General features: G+C 38.1%; 1 protein-coding gene across 2 annotated transcripts in view; it reads left to right on the top strand.

The window, feature by feature from the left end:
* Ttll7 (tubulin tyrosine ligase like 7) overlaps positions 1-18,600 on the top strand; it is a 135,715-nt gene extending 117,115 nt beyond the window's left edge. For both annotated transcript variants that reach the window (XM_052178973.1, XM_052178974.1), the window contains 2 exons: positions 3,505-3,678; positions 14,280-18,600. In XM_052178973.1, the coding sequence (XP_052034933.1) occupies positions 3,505-3,678; positions 14,280-14,400 (295 nt within the window). In that variant the 3' untranslated portion in view covers positions 14,401-18,600. The remainder of the gene's footprint in view (positions 1-3,504; positions 3,679-14,279) is intronic.
* Positions 18,601-18,865: the final 265 nt, after the last annotated feature.

Below are 18,865 nucleotides of genomic sequence, written 5' to 3'. Positions count from 1 at the left end.
CCTGAACTGAGGGAATTCTAGATTTCTGTGGCCTCTAACTCAGGAAACATGGTTCTGGCAAGTAACACTTCAGTGAGACCTACAGGAAGACTAGGTGTTGACTACATAAAGCAGGGAGGAGGAAGGAGGGAGTGGTAGGGAGGGGAACTGGGGAGGAGGAAGGAGGAGGACAGTGGAGGAGATAGCAAGAAAGAGGAAGAGGGGGTATCTAACAACGGGATGCCAGAGGGCTCAGACCAGGCATTCCTGTTCAGGCCTTTTAGCCCAAAACATTTTCTATGGGAGTTTGTCATATGGAAGCTTTATTATTTATTTTCAGGATCTTAGTTCAGAAATAAACTGTAGGAAACATTCCTGGGTATGTTAATAGAGAGAGACAGGTATAGAGCTGTCCTAGAGTTACTAAAATTATATTTGTCAAAGATTTTCCACGTAACTGAGCAAGAAAATAACACAATTTTTTTTTAATTAAAATCAATCCTTGAGAAATGAGAAGACTAGATTTCTTTCGGCTTGCCTCCCTAGCTGTCAGACCAGCTGTTATAGGCACACACACTGCAGGGGCAATGTGTCAGAAGCTAGGGTAGAACTGAGGAAGATACGAACAGAGGACCAAAGAGAAGCAGCAACACATGGCTTCCTAGAGTGGCTTGGCCTTAGGCTTTGAGCGACCCTAGTTTGAAAACTAACATGCATACAAGACAGACGTTAGGTGATGTGACCGCCATCCTTCACGGCTCTCCCGTCTGACTGTGTTCACAGTAGGTCTTCAACTCTCACATCTTTCTTCTGGTGATTAGCCACTCGCTTGAAAGACTGTGCAGATTTTTAAATAGACAAAGCAAAACAGTTCTTTCTTTTCTGTCCACTCAGCCATTAGTTAGGTTTCCTTCCAGGTCACAGAGGAATGAATCAGTTCCCCTCTTCAGATAAACGCTTTGTTAAAAGTTTCCACAAGGAAAAGGGTGGGGTGGTTGTATTATCGAACAACAGGGGGACTTTCAAAGTTTTGCATTTCTCTTGCTTGTGAGAAGTATTCAGGACTTTATCCCTTGTCATCATGTCAATTGGAAATGTCATCTAAAGCTACCCCTTCAATATTGCTCAGAGGATTAGGGAAAGGCCAAAAGAACTATTTCATCATTTAATTTTTTTCTAGACTTCATCAATGTTGGCACTTTTATTTCTGTAGAATGTAGATTTACAAAGCAGGCAACCACATCCTGGGCAGTATTTATCTATCTATCTATCTATCTATCTATCTATCTATCTATCTATCTATCTATTTATTTATTTTTATTGAAAGTACTGGTATTTCTAACTCTTCTCATCTCCATTTATCCTTGTAAAACCAAAACCAAAATCAAAACCAACCAAACAAGAACCCCACAAAACTTTGTGCTGTTACTTTGGGCAGTTGGGATTCAAGGTGTAGCATAGGGGTTTTCATGTAGACCCTTGATGACAGCTGAGAGGAGGGCAGTCTGAGGCAGCTTTCTTGTATATAGAGGAAGCTCTGCAGTCTCTGACAACAGAACTCAGGTTTTACTCGTTCTCTTTTCTCTGCTGAGGGGTCTGGTATGCTCATACTTGACTATAACTTAATAGACTAGGGTGAAGTGTTCTGGCACTGATATCGAATGCATACCCAAGAAGTGTGCATAGGACATAGACCCATGTTTATCTTGAAAAGGGGATGGTAAACCTGTCAGAGCTGTGCTACCACAGGCAGGCACCCGCAATTCATCTTGCTTATCATGGGCAGTTGGTAGCGTTGAAAGACTTAGAAACTAATGTCACCTGTTATATAGAAAGTTGCATCAAGTTAAAATGACGAAGCCCCCTTTTTGTTTATCCTCTCTCCCCTCTAAATTCTAAGGTCAGTAGAGAAAAATCACTCTGACATGAGAGGCCTGGTACAGATCCAACCAGACACCCCCAAAGTATAAAAACATAAACAATCCTGATCAAAATGGAGGGGGATGAGGCAGGCAAACTTTCATAGACATATCAGAACCCCAGCAGAGAGGACTATAGACAGGCAGTCAAAACATAGGATGTTTTCCATGTATTTACAGGCATACACAATTTTATATCTCTCAGCTCAGACATTTAAGGTCTTTTAGATTATGTATCTTAAATAAAAATATAAATGCTAATTATCTTCTCCAGTATTTTCTTGGTTCAATTAAGGAATATACCCGTATTATCTGTTGTATCTGTTGCTATAATGTATATCTTGAAAACACACACATATTGTCTTGTGTTTAGCAGCAAATTTTGAGTTAATTGAGCTAGCATTTAATGGTCTATGTATCAGAAATGTTTTGTTTTTGCTAAGAAAAAAGTATTATATTAAGATCTGAATATTTCCAAACCCAGAAGAAAAGCAATTTCTTTCAATTAATTCACTTGAGCTTTGACCCTGTAGAAATGTCATTTGCTGATGACTGCTGACTTTAGGACCATGTTTTATTTTGTTTTTGTTTTTCTGAGACAATAAATAGTAGTCTTTGTAGAGAAAAAGCACAACAAAACAAAACAAAAAACCCTCACACATTTTTAAATATGTAAAGATTTTTTTTAAATCCAAATACATAAAATAGCCACCAAAAGTTTAAAATTGAGTCTTTGAACTTCCCATTGGGATTTTGTTTTCTTTTGTTTTCAGGAAAAATGATTTTTCCTTAATATTTTTTAATTTGTGAAAACCTACTTAGTTTTTCCTTTGAGGATATAACAAATTGGTTATTGCTAAGAGAGGCTTGAACCATTATGAAATTTCAAGCCACTTTCCCCTCAAGGTTTGAAGAGAGTCCCCCTCCTCCATCCTTGTTAAGGTATGTCTGAGTTTAGCCATGATGACTAACTTGGGATTTGCTAACAGTAGCACACAGCAGCAAGGCTTTCCAGGAGCTTATGAGCTGTTCCCACTGTGGAGCAAGCTCCCCGGAAGAGGAAGGGTCCCAGCTCTTATGTGGGGGTGAGCACCTGTTGGGATTCATCACTGACAGAGCACACACCTGTGCCCCAGGAAGCTCGAGGAGTGGATGGAGAGTACTGTGCACAGGGTGCTCATAACCAAGGGGCCAAACTGAGTTTCCTAGAGCAGGGTGGACATAAATTAAATCACATGACTTTATAATCTCTTTGTTTCTAGTATACATTAAGTACAGAATTTTAAAAAAGCCCAAATCCTAGAATACCTAAATTAAATGTACAGATACTTTAATATGGAATAACCTCACTGTTTAAAAGCAGGAATGAGTTATTTTGTTAGCTATTCAGGATGGTAGCACTCATAGCCTTAAAGAGAAATCCTATAATTATTTGGTTTTTTAAAAAAATAAAGACTAATTTTTATCTATTATAAAATTTTCATATTCACTGTGTATGTGAGGAACCATTTCCACCTTCTTGCCCAGTTTGCTGCTCGATAAGTGATGTGGCTGGTTGCCATTTTTAACAGGGAACATGAAGTCATGTCTGTTTCTATGCCAACAGATCCTCTTGGGAGAGCATCTTCAGTAAGAGCCCAGAGGTGGTGACTCCTCTGCAACTCCAGTGCTGCCAGCGCCTGGTGGAGCTTTGTAAGCAGTGCCTGCTAGTGGTTTACAAATACACAACGGAAACAAGGGGACCCATCTCAGGCATCGGTCCTGACTGGGGGAACTCCAGGTACGTTTTATACTCCCAGTTCCTATGAGTTTTATGTAGATACATGACTTAGCACAGTTTGAAATTGAGAGTCTTTTAAAATTAGGAGTCTTTTTATGTTTACATAACCAGGGAACTGAAAATACATCCATGCTCTAATCTAGAGAATAGCTTTCATTTGCACAGCCTTTTTTTTTTTTTTTAAGAGACTGACTAAGTACAGCAGTCACAAACCTAAAGGTGATAGATACAAGGTGAGTGGAAACAAGAGTATTCTTGTTTCCAAAAACTGGACAAGAGCACTCCAAACTGTTGGAATAAAGTTCATTATTATTCCCTAATAGGGACATCGCAGCATTGCCCAGACATGAGGAGCCTTTTCTTTAGGGAGTAACATGCCATGTGTGACCAGGAAGGCTCAGAATCCGACATGAGAAGGACTTTGAGAGTACTCTGTAGTATCCTTCCTGCAATTCTAGGTCCTACAAGTCAGTTTCCATTAATGGATCAGGTAGCTTTTGTAAGGAATGTAAAGGGGATAGTTTCCTGATCACTCTGGAGGAAGAGTTCCTCCCAGTTGCTTCAGGACTTCTCTTATAATCTTTGTGGCCAGGAGAGGTATCCTTGTGCTGAAATCTTCAGTTCCAGACTTCCAAGAGGCGCTCAGACGAGTCTGGGGTTACAACTCTAAGCACTACAAGGTGCCAATAAATGCACAGTCATCCCTACTCACATTCAGATCCCTTCATTTAAAGGAGTCTGATTTCAAAGTGGAATTTTATTGACAAAGCCTTACTGGGGAAACGAAGGAGGTGACTCCCGTGAGTTTTCTAATCCACAATTAAACTTATCTTCTCGAAGGCAGAGTTGGATCAACACGAAGTTTCTACTATCATGGCCTAAGAAGTTTTATTCCTTCCATGAGGCCTGGAAGGCACGTGAGCATGCACTATCTCTGCAGAAGGGCCGTGCCAGGCAAGCCTAAACCCTCCTCTTAAGCCCACTAGTCAGATCATGCCGTTTTGGAAAGTGGCCAGGTCACAGGGAGAGCTAACTCCTCAGGAAAGCCAAGGAGTAGAGGAAAATAAACGTTTTAGTGCAACATCTAGCTATTAAAACTCAGGTGGCTGTCACAGCAACTGAAGAGTAATAGCTTTCTGTCATAGGAAAATGAATCTGTAACATTCTACGTGATAGAGTTTGGCCTTCAATGGATTAATTACTTTTATTAATAAAGTATACCTGATAAATATACACGTGGATGTATATGTATCAATTAATTATAAGTAAGAGTGTACACAAGTATGAATGTAACATATGCATTCATGAAGTAGGCTTGAGCATTTTTACAAGGAAACTTTATCTAAAACAAACAAACAAAAAAAACAAAAAAAAAACAAAAAAAACCAAAAAACAAAAAGAGAGACAGTTGGCATCACCCAGTTTGACAGAACTATGCATAACATGACCTTGACCAGTATTTCCTAAAAATTTTTAAATATTATATGCAAGGAAGTGGTTTCTGACCTTGAAACCTTATAGAAATAACATACCAATAAATGAGACCCAGACTTTGTACATCTCATAATAACTGAACATCTAGAGTGGGTGTAAGAACTAGGGCTTTCATTTAGAAATATACATGTGTCTATGCACTCTCCATGACACTAATGTTTGGGACTAGCTTGATGCTCCACGCTACTAAAATTGGTTGGTAAACTATGAGTTCTCAGACTGATTTTTGGGGTTTTTGTTTATATGGGTTCACTGCCAACCCCACCTTGAGAATGGAAAAAGAGAGAGTACTTAGTTTCTTTTTGTTTTGAGACTATTTACCTACTTTTGATACCAAAAACCAAAGAGAGCTTTATTAACAAAGAAAACCAAACGTTCATTCTCACCTATCGTCACAACTGTAAAATCCAAAGCTATTTATTAGCAAACTGAAGCAATGTTAGTTAGGACAATCCTCATCCAACTTCTGCTTGTAGCCCCGGTGACAGAGTCCATAGCCTAAAAAAGTGATTGAAGTCTTTTGCTACCTAATAGAACAGATGAGCAGAGAGATGGCTGGGGCATGGCTGAGCGATAGGAGCGTTTATGGTGGGTAAGGCAGGCCCTGGGTTTGATCTGTGGTATTTATTGCTCTCTGTTTCAGGTTCAGAGAAATAACTTTATCAAATTTAGTTTTATTGTGATTAGAAAACTGTTTATCCAGTTAGAAAAAGAAGAGGAGGAATTTCTGAAGTCCAGTGCAGCATAACTGCAGTAGTCACATAACAAACATGCCTAGACACCCAGGCATTCCTTCCCCAGTGAGGAGGAAGTCAAGGCTGCCTAGTACGCCCACTCCTGTGCAGCCTTGCAGCTGAAGGGCCTAAAAGTACCAATGACAAAGACGGGTATAAGGCCTCGGGTTTGAAACGGAGAACCATTGAAGAACTCTGGATTCTTAAGCATTTATAGAGAAGCAAGGTAACTTTAACAATCTTGATGAAATCAGTCAATCTGAGAGAGCAAATTATTATTTACTTAGCAACAGAGAGCTAGAGTATGAAATGTAAGTGCAGCATCAATACCTTGAAAGAATTTCTAATAATTAGGAATAAAGATGTATAAGGTCCATAGTCAGGAAAATGTAAAAGTAGGAACATGAACTTTAATAATTAAAATCATGATTATAATGTAATTTTCTCTCACATCGTCTCACACAGTCATGAATCAAATGTAATCTTACTATATTTTGCAGCATATTTCCATGTTTACTTATTTTTTGGTAGCAGAAATATCAATTCCTAGCTTGTTCTAGCATTTAAAGTACAGAAGTAAAAAGAAAACTAGGAAAGACAACCACTTGTAGAAAATCCAAGATAAGGTAAGTTAAAGTGATGTAGAGTTGGCAAGCAGGCAGACCAGTGGAACTCCTGTGGAAAGACATAAGTGAGCCCAGACATACCTAGAGACTTGACTTATAACAGAAGGGGTCCATGATCTTTATAACAGGCGAGGAAAGGAATATTACTCATCCATTGTGCCAGGAGAGTTGGATTTCTAAGTACTTGAGAAAAGACCACCAACTTTATCCACTAAAATGATTATCCAGGCAGGAAGTCATCAAGGGTAAAATGGAAAATTTCCAAGGATTAATTTAGGAGAATATCTTCATGAACTTGAGATGTATAAACGGCAATTAGAAAAGTGTTAATTCTAATGAAAAGATGGATGTATTTTATATTAAAACTAGGTACATGTATGAATAATTATCATTGGAACCTATTTAAAATGATAAAAAGGAAAAAACAAAAAGCTATAAGATAAACATGCAATCCATATATCATATGAGAAAGTTGTGTTACAAGGCATAGCATACAGAACTGTAATCCCAGCATGCAGTGACAGAGGTGTATGCAGAGAATTAGAGTTCTAAGCTAGCCTTAGTTATATAGCAAGTTTAAGCCAGCCAGGGTTATCCGAGACCTTATCTTAGAACAGAAAAGCAAACTACAAACAAAAATAAAGTCTGGTAGACATTTCATGTCAATTCTTACAACTCTTAGGAAAATAAAAAACCAAAACCAACCAATCAAACAAACAAAAACTGGATGACCACTTAATGGAAAATTGATGAAGAAAACTTTGAAAAGGGGGCAGTAAACATTTAAAAATGTATATAAGCAAATCAGTATTCAAGACATTACAGAGTAATAGAAGAAACTATCCATAATGGTGCATACCAGAACTGCCCAGAATGCCAAGAAACGAGAATTATCTTCATGACAGGAAATAGCAAAAATGGTGACAGTTCAGCATTGCATACAGGACTCTTCAGTTTCATAGCCTCTGTTACAGTAATTTTCCAGTAGAAATGCACAAGCATGAACACAATTACCCTTACTACAGTAGTCATGGTGTAATTTCCTCATAGTACTTTTAAAAAAATTAGAAACAACCTAAATATACAATAGAAGCATAGATACATCTATAACACCACACAATGGAGTAACATTCAGTATTGGTAAGGAAAATGGTTTACCTGCGTATAAGGGGACAGAGGCTCAAGTATAAAATGGAGCAAACTTATTCGGGAACAAAGGAATACCGATTTTGTTTGATTGTTAATGGAAGTAAAGAGGAAGCAAAAACAGTCTTTAAAGAAGATGGATTTGGATGGAAAGTATAAACTGAATATTTTGTTCATCGTTCCTTTCTGAGTGTGTGTTGTACTTTACAATTAAAAAAGTTGCAAGCATGTGGTATCATAAATGACCCAAGGCTACAACAAGGTATGTTGACCTCAGGCAAAGAGCAGTCTTTCTCATGGGGCCGATGTTCAGGACATATCATCTGTAAATAATCTTCATCTGTGTACACTCTAAGTGGCTCTGGGAGATGGGCAGGCCAGACATCATTGGATTTCTTGAGACCCAAGGAAACAGGTTTCACATTAGTAACAGGAGACACAGAGGGTGTTTGACAGTAGGCCTCGGCATCTTCCTGTCCAAACCAAAGCTGAAATCACAAAGTCCTTCATAATGGATGGTTGCTCTCAAGCAGGGATGCACTATGTAAATGTGTCTGCAGATATGGGAAGTTGAAAGGCCCAGGCTTTGCTGATGTGAAGTGGTGTGGCCACTGTGGGATGCAGTGTGACATTTTCTCTCAAAGCTAACTATAAATAAATGAACATTTGACCCAGAAGTGACAACTGTAAGCACAGTCCCCAAGGCACCGAAGCCAGGCTCCTAGATACTCGCACACGGGTGTGGACAGCAGTGTCTATTTTACAGAAGCAGAGACATAGAACCAACTCAACTGCCCACCAATAAGCAAGAGTATAAACAGAATGTGGAGAGTATAAACAGTGGAATATTAGCCATGAAACAAAGAAATCCATTATATGATATAAAGGAGAAGCATGGCAAACACTCTCAGCTTGTAGGCAGACACAAATGGTGCTTGTGTAACAGTCAACCTCATAATCTGGGAGTAAAATTAAAGTTTCTTGGGTAGGATAGGGAAGAATGAAAACAAAGCTATATATATATATATATATATATATATATATATATATATATATATATGTAACTTGTTTCATACATTTAATCATGTTTTTCAGCTCCCCCAGTCCACAACCCTACCCACCCACCCATGTTTTCTCTCTCTCTCTTTAAGAAGCAAGTCAAAACAAAACCACAAACAGCAAAAGGCCAAGAAGCATACACAGAAAAACCCACAACAATGAGAATTAGTATGTCCAGGCAGACATTTTGACAGTAGAAACACTGCTGAGTTTGCTTTGTGTTGTTCTCTTATGCCTGGGCACTAGGCAGACCCTGAGTGTGGTTAATACACCCAGTGAGACTCCATTGGAGAAAACTAATGTTTCCTCTGCCAGTGGCTATCAGTTGCAAACAGGGTCTTGCCTAAGAGTGAGAGTCCATGTTCACTTTTCTCCCGCAGTGCTGGCACCCCATCTGGCTTGAAGCTGCCCAGGCTTTGTGCTCGCTGCCACAGTCTCTGTGAGTTTATACCCATATCAGTCCTGTTGTGTCTGCCAGACACTCTTTCTCAGGGTAGCCTATCACCTCTGGGACTTAGCAACCTTTCTGCCTCCTCCTCTATATATAATTCCCTGAATCTTGAGGGGAGGGGGTTGATGTTGGAAGAAAGACAGCATCGTCAGATAGTGCTGACAAATGGGAAGGCTGCGTGTAAATAAAATGCAAGTAGAATCATATTTATCACCCACTGTGTGAAAACCTCAACTCCAAACAGATCAAGAACCTCAGCTAAGACAGATAAATACCCTGAATCTGATAGAGGAGAAAGCGGAGAACAGGCTTGAGGCCCTCCACAGGAAAGGACTTTCTGAACAGGATACCGATAGCTCAGGCGCCAAGGACTAAGTTAGAAAAGGGGACTTTTATCAAGCTGACACGCTTCTATATGGTAAAAGACACCATCAGTCGGACAAAGTGTCTTCCTACAGAATGGGACAAGATCTTAACCAATATGATAGAAGGCTCTTATCTAAACATATCAAGAACTAAAAAGGCAAAAACATCAAGAAAACAAATAAATAGCCTAATGTAAAAAAAAAAAAAAATGGGAACAGAACTAAGTAGCCAGTTCCCCAAAAGTTAAACACAAATGGATAGGAAACAGGTAAAGAAATGTTCAACATCCTTAGCTGTCAGGCAATGCAAATTAAAACTGCTTTGAGATTTCATTGTAGCACAGTCAGAATGGCCAAGATCAGTCAAACAAATGACAGCTCATGTTGGTGAGGTTGAGGAGTAAGGGGAACATTTATCCATTGCTGGTGGGAGTGCAAACTTGAACAGCCTCTGTAGAAATCAGCGTTGTGGTTCTTGAGGAATCTGTACCTCAAGGTGTACCTCGAGATCCAGTTAAACTACACTCGGACATATGCCCAAAGGCTTCCGTGTCTTACTACAGAGGAACTTACTCAGCCATGTTCACCGAGAGGCAGGAATTTCTTCCTAACAGGCAGGAATTGGATACAGCCTAGACGAATGGCTTAGGAAATTGTGGCATGTTTGCACAGTTGAACAGTATTCAGCGGTTTAAAAATGACATCATAAAATTCATAGGTAAATGGATAGAACAAGGGGACAAAAACCATCCCGACTGAAGACCCCCCTCCCAAAGGCAGATACTGTATCTTCTCCTTTTGCGTGGATGCAAGCTTTAAGCCTTGGATACGTGTGGTAAAATCCAAATAACCACAGTGGTTAGGTATCTAGTAAAGGACTAGGGAAGGGAAGAGGATCTCCCAAAAATAGTCTTTTATAAGTGCTTGGCACTGAACTTAGGGCTTGATGTGTGCCAGAAAGATTCTCTCACCAGTGAGTTCCTGGAGCCAAGCTGAGGAGAAGAGAAGATAAGGAAATTAGTAAGTATAGAGGTTTGTCTTGGTATGCTGGCAGGATTCTAGGCTCGCAGGTGGTTATATAAGATTCATATACTTAACATATTGACTTTTATATCCAAAATGATAGAAATAATTATTTCTATGTCACAAAATTTCAAGTCAGTAAGAAAAGTCCTCCAAAGCACAGGGCACATAGTTTGTTGAATTTTATTTACCCTGCAGTCCTCAAACCAGGAATCTGGGTTCACCTGAAGGAGTTCAGGGGTCCTTGTCCTACTACAGAGAGATGCTGGAAGGTGAGTGTCACATGTTCAAAGTGAATTCCCTATCAGTTTTGGATTGATTAGTATTCTGGGGGTCACCAGAATTAGCAATAAGATAGCATATAAAATTCTATACCAAACTGGAATTTTAAAAGTATGCATCCTGCATCTACATGGTGGGCATTCGAGGGTGATCACACCTTGCTTTACGAATGAGGAGTATTGCTCTGATGTGAAGTGAATGAAGATACTCTGATGTACTGCTCCTGGGTACCAGTTAGCTATGAAAAAAAAAAGCTAAGATAAAAGCCATAAACTTCTTCGTATTTTTGGTACTTATACAAACTTTTCAGATATAGTCTATAAATTCACTTTCTAGTGACATTCTTGCTGCTTTAAAAAAAATCAAATTGTATTATTTAACTCCAACGCAAAGAACAATTTAAAAGTAATCTTTGCTGTTCAGCTACTGTGGAGTCTCCCAGGAGATATTAGTAGAGACTTCAAGGAAAATAACTCTTGCAGTGCTCCACAGTGTTTTGCAATACCCAGGGCATTTGCTTTAGGTAAGCAGTGTTTTTGCAGTATAATTTCATCTGCTTTTTCAAGTTTGTGATGTACTTCTCCTTTTTTTCAAGTCCAAAAGATCAGTTTCTTAATAACTTCCACTTCTATTAAAGAGTTGGGGTTCGTGGGGTATATACCAGCACTGTTCTTCCTAGGGCATTTTATACTTCCCAATTCCGGAAGTACATGATAATGCATACAAGTTTTATGGCAAGTGTCTGGAATTGTCATGACCAAAAAGTTCAGTTCTGGACAGAAGCAGCCCCATAGATGTGCAAAGGGCTCTGAAACTATCAAGGGATACCATAGCTATCCCTTCACTAGCTATGTGACCAGAGAAGCTATGTGACATTTGTCCCCTGTGTGCTTTATAAAGTTCACCCTTAAGATGTTGTTAGCAGTGACATCCACTTAGATCATTGATATTTGAGTCAAATATGTTAATATTCATAAAGAAATTAGAAGTATTAGCCTATAAAATACTATTTAAATAATTTAGTATATAATAAATTACCCAGGATCCTGTACTTTATGATTTTATATTTGTTTTTCCATGTGCTAAGTAGAGTGTTTGTAAGGCTAGGTATGGTATCCCAACTCTGAGGAAGACGAGGTCAGAGGATCGTGGGTTTCAAAGCTAGTGAGAGACAAGACAAAAACATTATTTTGTGAATGTTGCTAAAGTGTCAATAGCGCTGATTTATTGGAAACTAAAATTTTAATTGCAGGGTTGTCAAAATGGCTCAGTGGATAAAATATTTGCTACACAACCATGAAGACCTTAATTTAGATCCCCAGAACTCACATAGAAGCCAAAATTTGGCAGGTTCAATGGCCACCTATAATCCCAGAACCTAGGAGATAGAGGACTTTGGAACAGGCTGTCTACCTTGTGTACAAACACATGTGCACATACACATGCATGTGCACATACACACATGTGCACGTACACACATGCACATATACACATACACGCACATAGGAGCATGGACAGGCACTCAGCACAGGTGTGCATACACACAGGTGCATGTAAAGTAACGATTGGTGTAAGTTGCTGTTTACTGCATCATTTCTGATGCATTTTTCAGAGGCTAGCGTTGCTCCCACCAGCGGTAACTAGTAAGTGCTGATCAAGCACCTTAGTTGATTTTGCACCTTGCCCTACATAAGAAGGGAAGTTATTTTTATGGCAAAACATATCAGATTAATCATTAAGACATCACCAACTCTTGACATCATAATTAATCCATATAAATTACCCTAGCGATATTAAGAAAATAATTTATATAATCTGTGATGTGAGAAATCAGTTGTTTCATTATTCATCACCCATTCTGGAATTTTGATTTAATTTAGTTTGTTGTGTATTATTTTGCTGCTCTATTAACTTAATGATTAGAGCAATTATTTATAGTTTGTGATATTAGGTAACAGATTTAGTATGTATTATTATTCATGATGAAGTAATGTTTATGGATATCATGGAAAACTCTATTTTAATCTGAATGCGGTTTGCAGTTTGATTATAATGAATTCTTTTCTTTCTCTAAGATTCACAAGAAACAACTGTAAATTTACTTTCCCATTAATATAGATGCATAGTAACCCTCACATTGTTGGACACAGCATGGACAGCTGCCAGCTCTTGTCCCTCATTTTGTTTCTTATCTGTTCATTTATGATGCTGTCTCTAGAGGATTCCAGTGTTCAGAGAAGGAAGTGAAACAGCCGACACTCCCCTGTCATTTGTTTATTTTCTAAGACCACAGCTAATTCCTGGTCTGCTATTGTCCCATCTGTGAATGAGAATTCATCATACATATCTTTGCCCTGACTTTACAGTACATTGCTCAAGTCATTACTATAACTGTCTTTGGATGCTGTGGTTAATTTATATACATATATATATATATATATATATATCTTAAATTCCATATATACATATACATATAAACACACACACACACACACACACACACACACACACACACACGTGGATTTCCTTTGCCATTCATCTCCTGTCCTATAGATTGGACTGGCAAAAATCTTATCAAGGTTTTCACAGGAGAGGATATGGATGCACAACTTATATGTAATTCACAATTTTCAAGGCTTGGCATTAAAAAAAAACAAGGTCTTAGTTTCTTAGCGAATGGGACCTGAATTGGCATAAATTTACTTACAGTCTTTATTATTAATTGTGAATATTCACATTTTTATTGTGTAAAATTAATATTAGCATCCTGATGGAGATGTTACATAGTATATATATATATATATAACATCTCATCTTTCTAAAGTCACAAGGTGGTAAAAATCACATATTCAGAAATATCTTTTTCTGCATGGTTACATATAACTTGTAACCATATACACTGCCTTGTCTAAGAACACAAAGTTTTGACTTAAGAATGTTTTAGATGAACTTTAGTTATGATGAGTCCATGATACACTGTAGTCTCAGGTTCCATGACTCTAGATCTTTGAAACAAATGCTACTGTTAATGTGGCTTGCCAAGTTCTTCATGAAAATCATTAGCAAAAGGCTCAAGATGCCAAAGTTTCTGCCTGTCTATCACATGTTCTGAAGAGATATTTTCTTGGCTCCCCATGCTTCTTTCCCATACCAATAATGAATTGTTAATGCGAACCAATAAGCAGTAGTATGATGCTTGAGTTTAATGAGATAGCATGTGTGATACTAATTTCATGTGTTTGTATCTGCGCGTTCAACTTTCTGAAGCTCAATCTTAGCATGAAAATTTTTTATGAATTGTATTGTGATAGCAACAGTTTTCAGATAAGATAGGTAAATAATTAGTTATACAATCCTATCTTGAGCGATGTTGACATTAAAGTCTTTGCAATCATCTAATTTTTTTAACTACCTTTTTTAGGTATTTGCTACCAGGAAGTGCCCAATTCCTCATGAGGTCACCACTGTACAACATGAAATATAATTCACCCGGAATGACTCGCTCCAATGTTTTGTTTACGTCCCGATACGGCCGTTTGTGAAACTGAATGGAAGATTGCCATGGGCTGTGCATAATAGCAATTCATTTATTTCCTCCAGTTGACCCTTAAGGAGGCGACCCTTATATGCTGTTTTATGTATATATGTCATATAAGTGTGTGCAATACATACACACATGCACTCAAGTAACATATAAATATATATATTTATTATATGTAAGAAGAATTAGCAGAAAACTGAATATAAGATTTAACCTTTCTGGAAATGTAATAAACCATGTTAAAGTTGTTTACACAAATACGTAAATGTGTAGAATTCGCTAGGTTTATAATTAATTACTTCCTACTAGAAATGTTATTTTTGCTGTAGAATCGATCCTGAAGACCCATCATGGCATTATGAATTATTTTCTAGATAATAGGGCTTTCAACTTGAGGAAACACTGATAGTATCTTATTACTTCTCTCACTATTAGTAGTTATTTGGCAGTGAAACATAAGACTTCCTCACCTGGGGTTGGCTTGGCTATAGGATTAGGATCAAACGGGTTTGTTGTTACTGTAGCACACTGTAAAGTACTAGAAAACATCCCAGCCTGACTCTCCAGCATTTTACTCCTCTAGATGGGAATTTAGCTGCTTGTTCTAAGTATACATTTTCAATAGAGATCTGGTAAGATCATAAATCATGCAAAAACGGGAGGCAATCCAGTGGGTTAAGAGTAAAACGTAAACATGCTTTAATTTGTCCTTTCCTGGGGAGTCCTATAGAGAAGCAAACCGACGGTGGTGACAGAGACATTGCTGTGTGATGTCTGTCATTTTTCTTTGGAAAGTATATTGTTGATGGGCTTAAGTCTCTCAGTGTTGAGACCAGTTTACCTTGCAAAGTCCAGTAAGAGTAGTTTCTCATTTCACCTCAGAAGAGAATCCAAAGACTCTGAAGAGAAGGCTCCAGTAGCCCAGGCCACTCGCCGTTCATCGGTGCAATCTGGAGGGAGTCTTGATTCATAGTTGGGTGTGAAGTTGTCTTCCAGAGGCTTCCTGCTTGTGATTCATAGCAGCTTGTTCCCGTCCTCCCTGCCTTCCCTGCTGTCTGAAAACCCGTGTGTGCTCGCGGTTTTCTACGCCAGTAGAGACTTCCCTCCAATGGCTCTACTCACACATGTTAAGTTTGTGCAAAACTCAGAATACTTCCCACACTCTCTTAATTTTACATCTGTTCCCAGTGAATGAAGAAAGGACTCAACGCACCTAGAGGTCATTCGGCCTGGTCTCATTCACAGCTGAATAGGTGGTGACCCAAGGTTGTGAGATTTGAGTATTTTGCTTCAAAAGCTACCTTTGGAGAGTATACTTTTTACTGTAATATTCATTTTTATACACATTATACACATTTATGGCTACCTACCCACATGCATTCCAGCAGAGACTTTTCTTACTGGAAACATCCCACAGAATTTTTTTTTTTTTTTTATGTTTTTGAAAGAGAATAAAGCCTCCAGATAAAGGAGATGGACGTGGTACTTAGGAGTCCATATTGTGGATTCTTCAACATGACATAGAGTTCTTAGAATAAATGATGCAAATACCAGAGCACTCTAGAATCTTTATGGGAATAATAAACAAATCAGCCCCTTTTGGGGAGTTATTTGTAGCCATATTTGTTTTCAATTCACGATTTAAAAATCATGGAGGAATAAAAGAAAGAAAACCATAAAAGTCATGGATATGTCATTTAAAGTGATTGTTAAGTGATACCAACGGAGTTTGTTGGCCATTCACTTTGTTTCTCTTAAATCACAAATGGTCATTTAATCGGATAGAATATATACGCCAAAACTTCTATCAAGTACTAGGAAGGAATTTTTATTAAAAAGGGGGAGAGATATCCACATTAGGAATTCTTACCTTAGAAATGCACATTAAAAGCTAAGAGTAAATGTAAATACGCAAAACTGCCAAGAATCTGTGAAAGAACATTATTTCCTTATCTATCCAAGCAAGGCCTTATTTTGAGCACTAGAATTTCATTGCCTACCTTTTTCTGTTGGGACAAGTTGGATAGGATGAAGTGGTGCAGAAAGCCATATGCTCATTAGTTATGTGCATTACCTGGTGTGCTGTGGACTATGGTTGTCATAGCGTTATCCCCTAATGAGTAGCCACAAGACAACATGATAATGAACCGTGGAAGTCTCAGGAGGCCATAGACAGGTATTAGGGGAATAAAATATTCCTTAGTTATCAATTTCTTTTGTTATCAATTTCTTATGCACATGCTTAAAACACATCTGCAGTAGAGACTGTAAATATCTCTCTTTAATAGAAGAGAAAGAAAACTCCAGAAGAAGTTAATATCACTGGAGTTTTTTTTCTTAGAATGGAATTTGGTTTACCTACAAGGAAGGGGGATAACTGTAGACCTGCAGTATAGACCGCTGTTTGGTTGATCACTAGGTTGGAATGCTCCCCCAGACTAAGATATGGATACGTTTTCCATGTTGTCTAAGTAGTAGCTTGCTTGTTTTTTATCCTCACCTGCAAACAGAATCTAAAGGTACAGTTTAGTTTTCACTTGAGTAAGCCAGCCTTGAAAGTTTGAATCTGTTAAAAGACCCTGTTGCAATATGAACATTAAGTTGTATATGGAGCACAGGGCGAAGCAACTCTGCTGTCTGTAAGATGCAAGGGTTTGCCTAAATCAGATTGAAGTTTTTGTTACTTGTCTCTAAAGTTCAAACCAAACCCAAACCAAAGCCCTGCCTTTCACCTAATATTCATGCATACATAGAGAATAAGTGCCTCCTAGACATCAAGAAAATGATTTCATTCAAATTATCTCGTTAGCGTGGAAAGTAGATCAGAATGTGATTATGCTGATTTGAAATTTTAGATATTTGAATAGGAATTCAATGCTTTCTTCCTTAACATGTCAATGTTATTGCGTGTGAATATTATCTTCATACTTAAATATATGCAATACGCACTATTCAAAAATACCAAAAAGATAGATGCATACATGCCATTACATAATCTTCTATAAAGAACTAACTTACTCATTCTTAAATATATATTCTTTTAAAAAAATAGTAAATACCTCAAAAGTACAGAAAATTTCTCTATTTAGCAACTGCTAGTTTACATTCCGAATCCCATGTACACGGTTCTAAGCATTAAACAACAATAAAAAACATAACTATATAGTTAACGTTCTTGTGACCTGGTGATTTTTGGACATTTGCTTTTCTCTATAAATTGAGAGCTTTAAGTGTAAGGGGCCATGCTATCTACATATTAATTACTAGACATTTAATTGTTTTGAACTAATGTTGGCTTGTAAGTAAATGAAAACCGTAGAAGTATATTTGTAAAGCAAACGATTCCTCGCACTGCTTTCTTTCTCTCCTGTTCTCCTTCTTTAAATTCACTTCAAAGCATGGACAAAGTAAAGACAGAAATACTGCTTTTTAAACACTGGTCTTCCTTGAATTATTTTTATAGTGGTGTGTTTTTACCCAAGCAGCAATGACACGTCGAGGAGATATTGGGTCAGTTCGGTTTGTCGAGAACTTTAGGAGAAAGGTTGAAGTCTGCATGCCTAAAACACACACGGTGTCTACCCAGGTGACGTGAGATGCACTTTAACGAGATGCACTTTTAAGAAATTGATGTGTTGAAATGGCACCTGTTGAGATTGCTTCTATTTCTGGGGATCTGCCATGAGGTGTGGTATATGGTGTATTGGAAGGAATTTACTCAGGTAATCCACTGTGATACTAAGAGGGGGTGTGTCATCTAGGAAGATCTGTATAAGACTTCTGCTTTGTCACCACTTATGAACTCAAAAGCTCTTGCTTTGACAAACACATCACACAACAGACTAAGCACTCCAAAATTAGTCAGAAGGCTTGACTTTGAAAAGTGGTCAGATAATTAAATTGTATTTCCTTCAGAAGCTACCAGCCATTTTTGGTCCATAAGTTCATATAAGAACTACTCTACATGCTCTAGTGTCTGAATTTTAATGGAGTCTGAATTTGAGGGTGAGAGGACACATTTGCTAACGCGAATCTTGGGTCAAATTATCCCTGTGTGCTTTGCCCCCTGTACATGAATGCAAATGTTACAAAGATCCGCTTGAAATGTCAACAAAGTGTGCGGTTGGCATTGCCGTGGCATGCGCTACCATGTGACATCTGTATGGTGAACCGACTTCAACTACTGTAATAAAAACATCCGCACAAGAGAACTATGCTATGTCATCATTTGGCTTGTTTTTACACGTGTATTTGCACACACGATACTGATTTCAGTATTAGACAAGACGGGCAACCAGTTAAGCAAACTGAGATGAGCTTTCAATTTGAGGAAGATATTTTCACAATTTTCTTTTCTTTTTTTGCTGCTGTGTACTCCAGGGGATAGGGCTACCTGCTGTTAAGAGTCAGGTCAAGAAAGGAAAATTCTCCATTGGATGGGAAGGCAGAGTGTTCTAAAAACCAGT

This window comes from Apodemus sylvaticus, chromosome 4, assembly GCF_947179515.1.
Source record: "Apodemus sylvaticus chromosome 4, mApoSyl1.1, whole genome shotgun sequence".
NCBI lineage: Eukaryota > Metazoa > Chordata > Mammalia > Rodentia > Muridae > Apodemus > Apodemus sylvaticus.
Note: the sequence above shows the minus strand (reverse complement) of the source record. Positions and strands in the feature narration are given on the sequence as shown.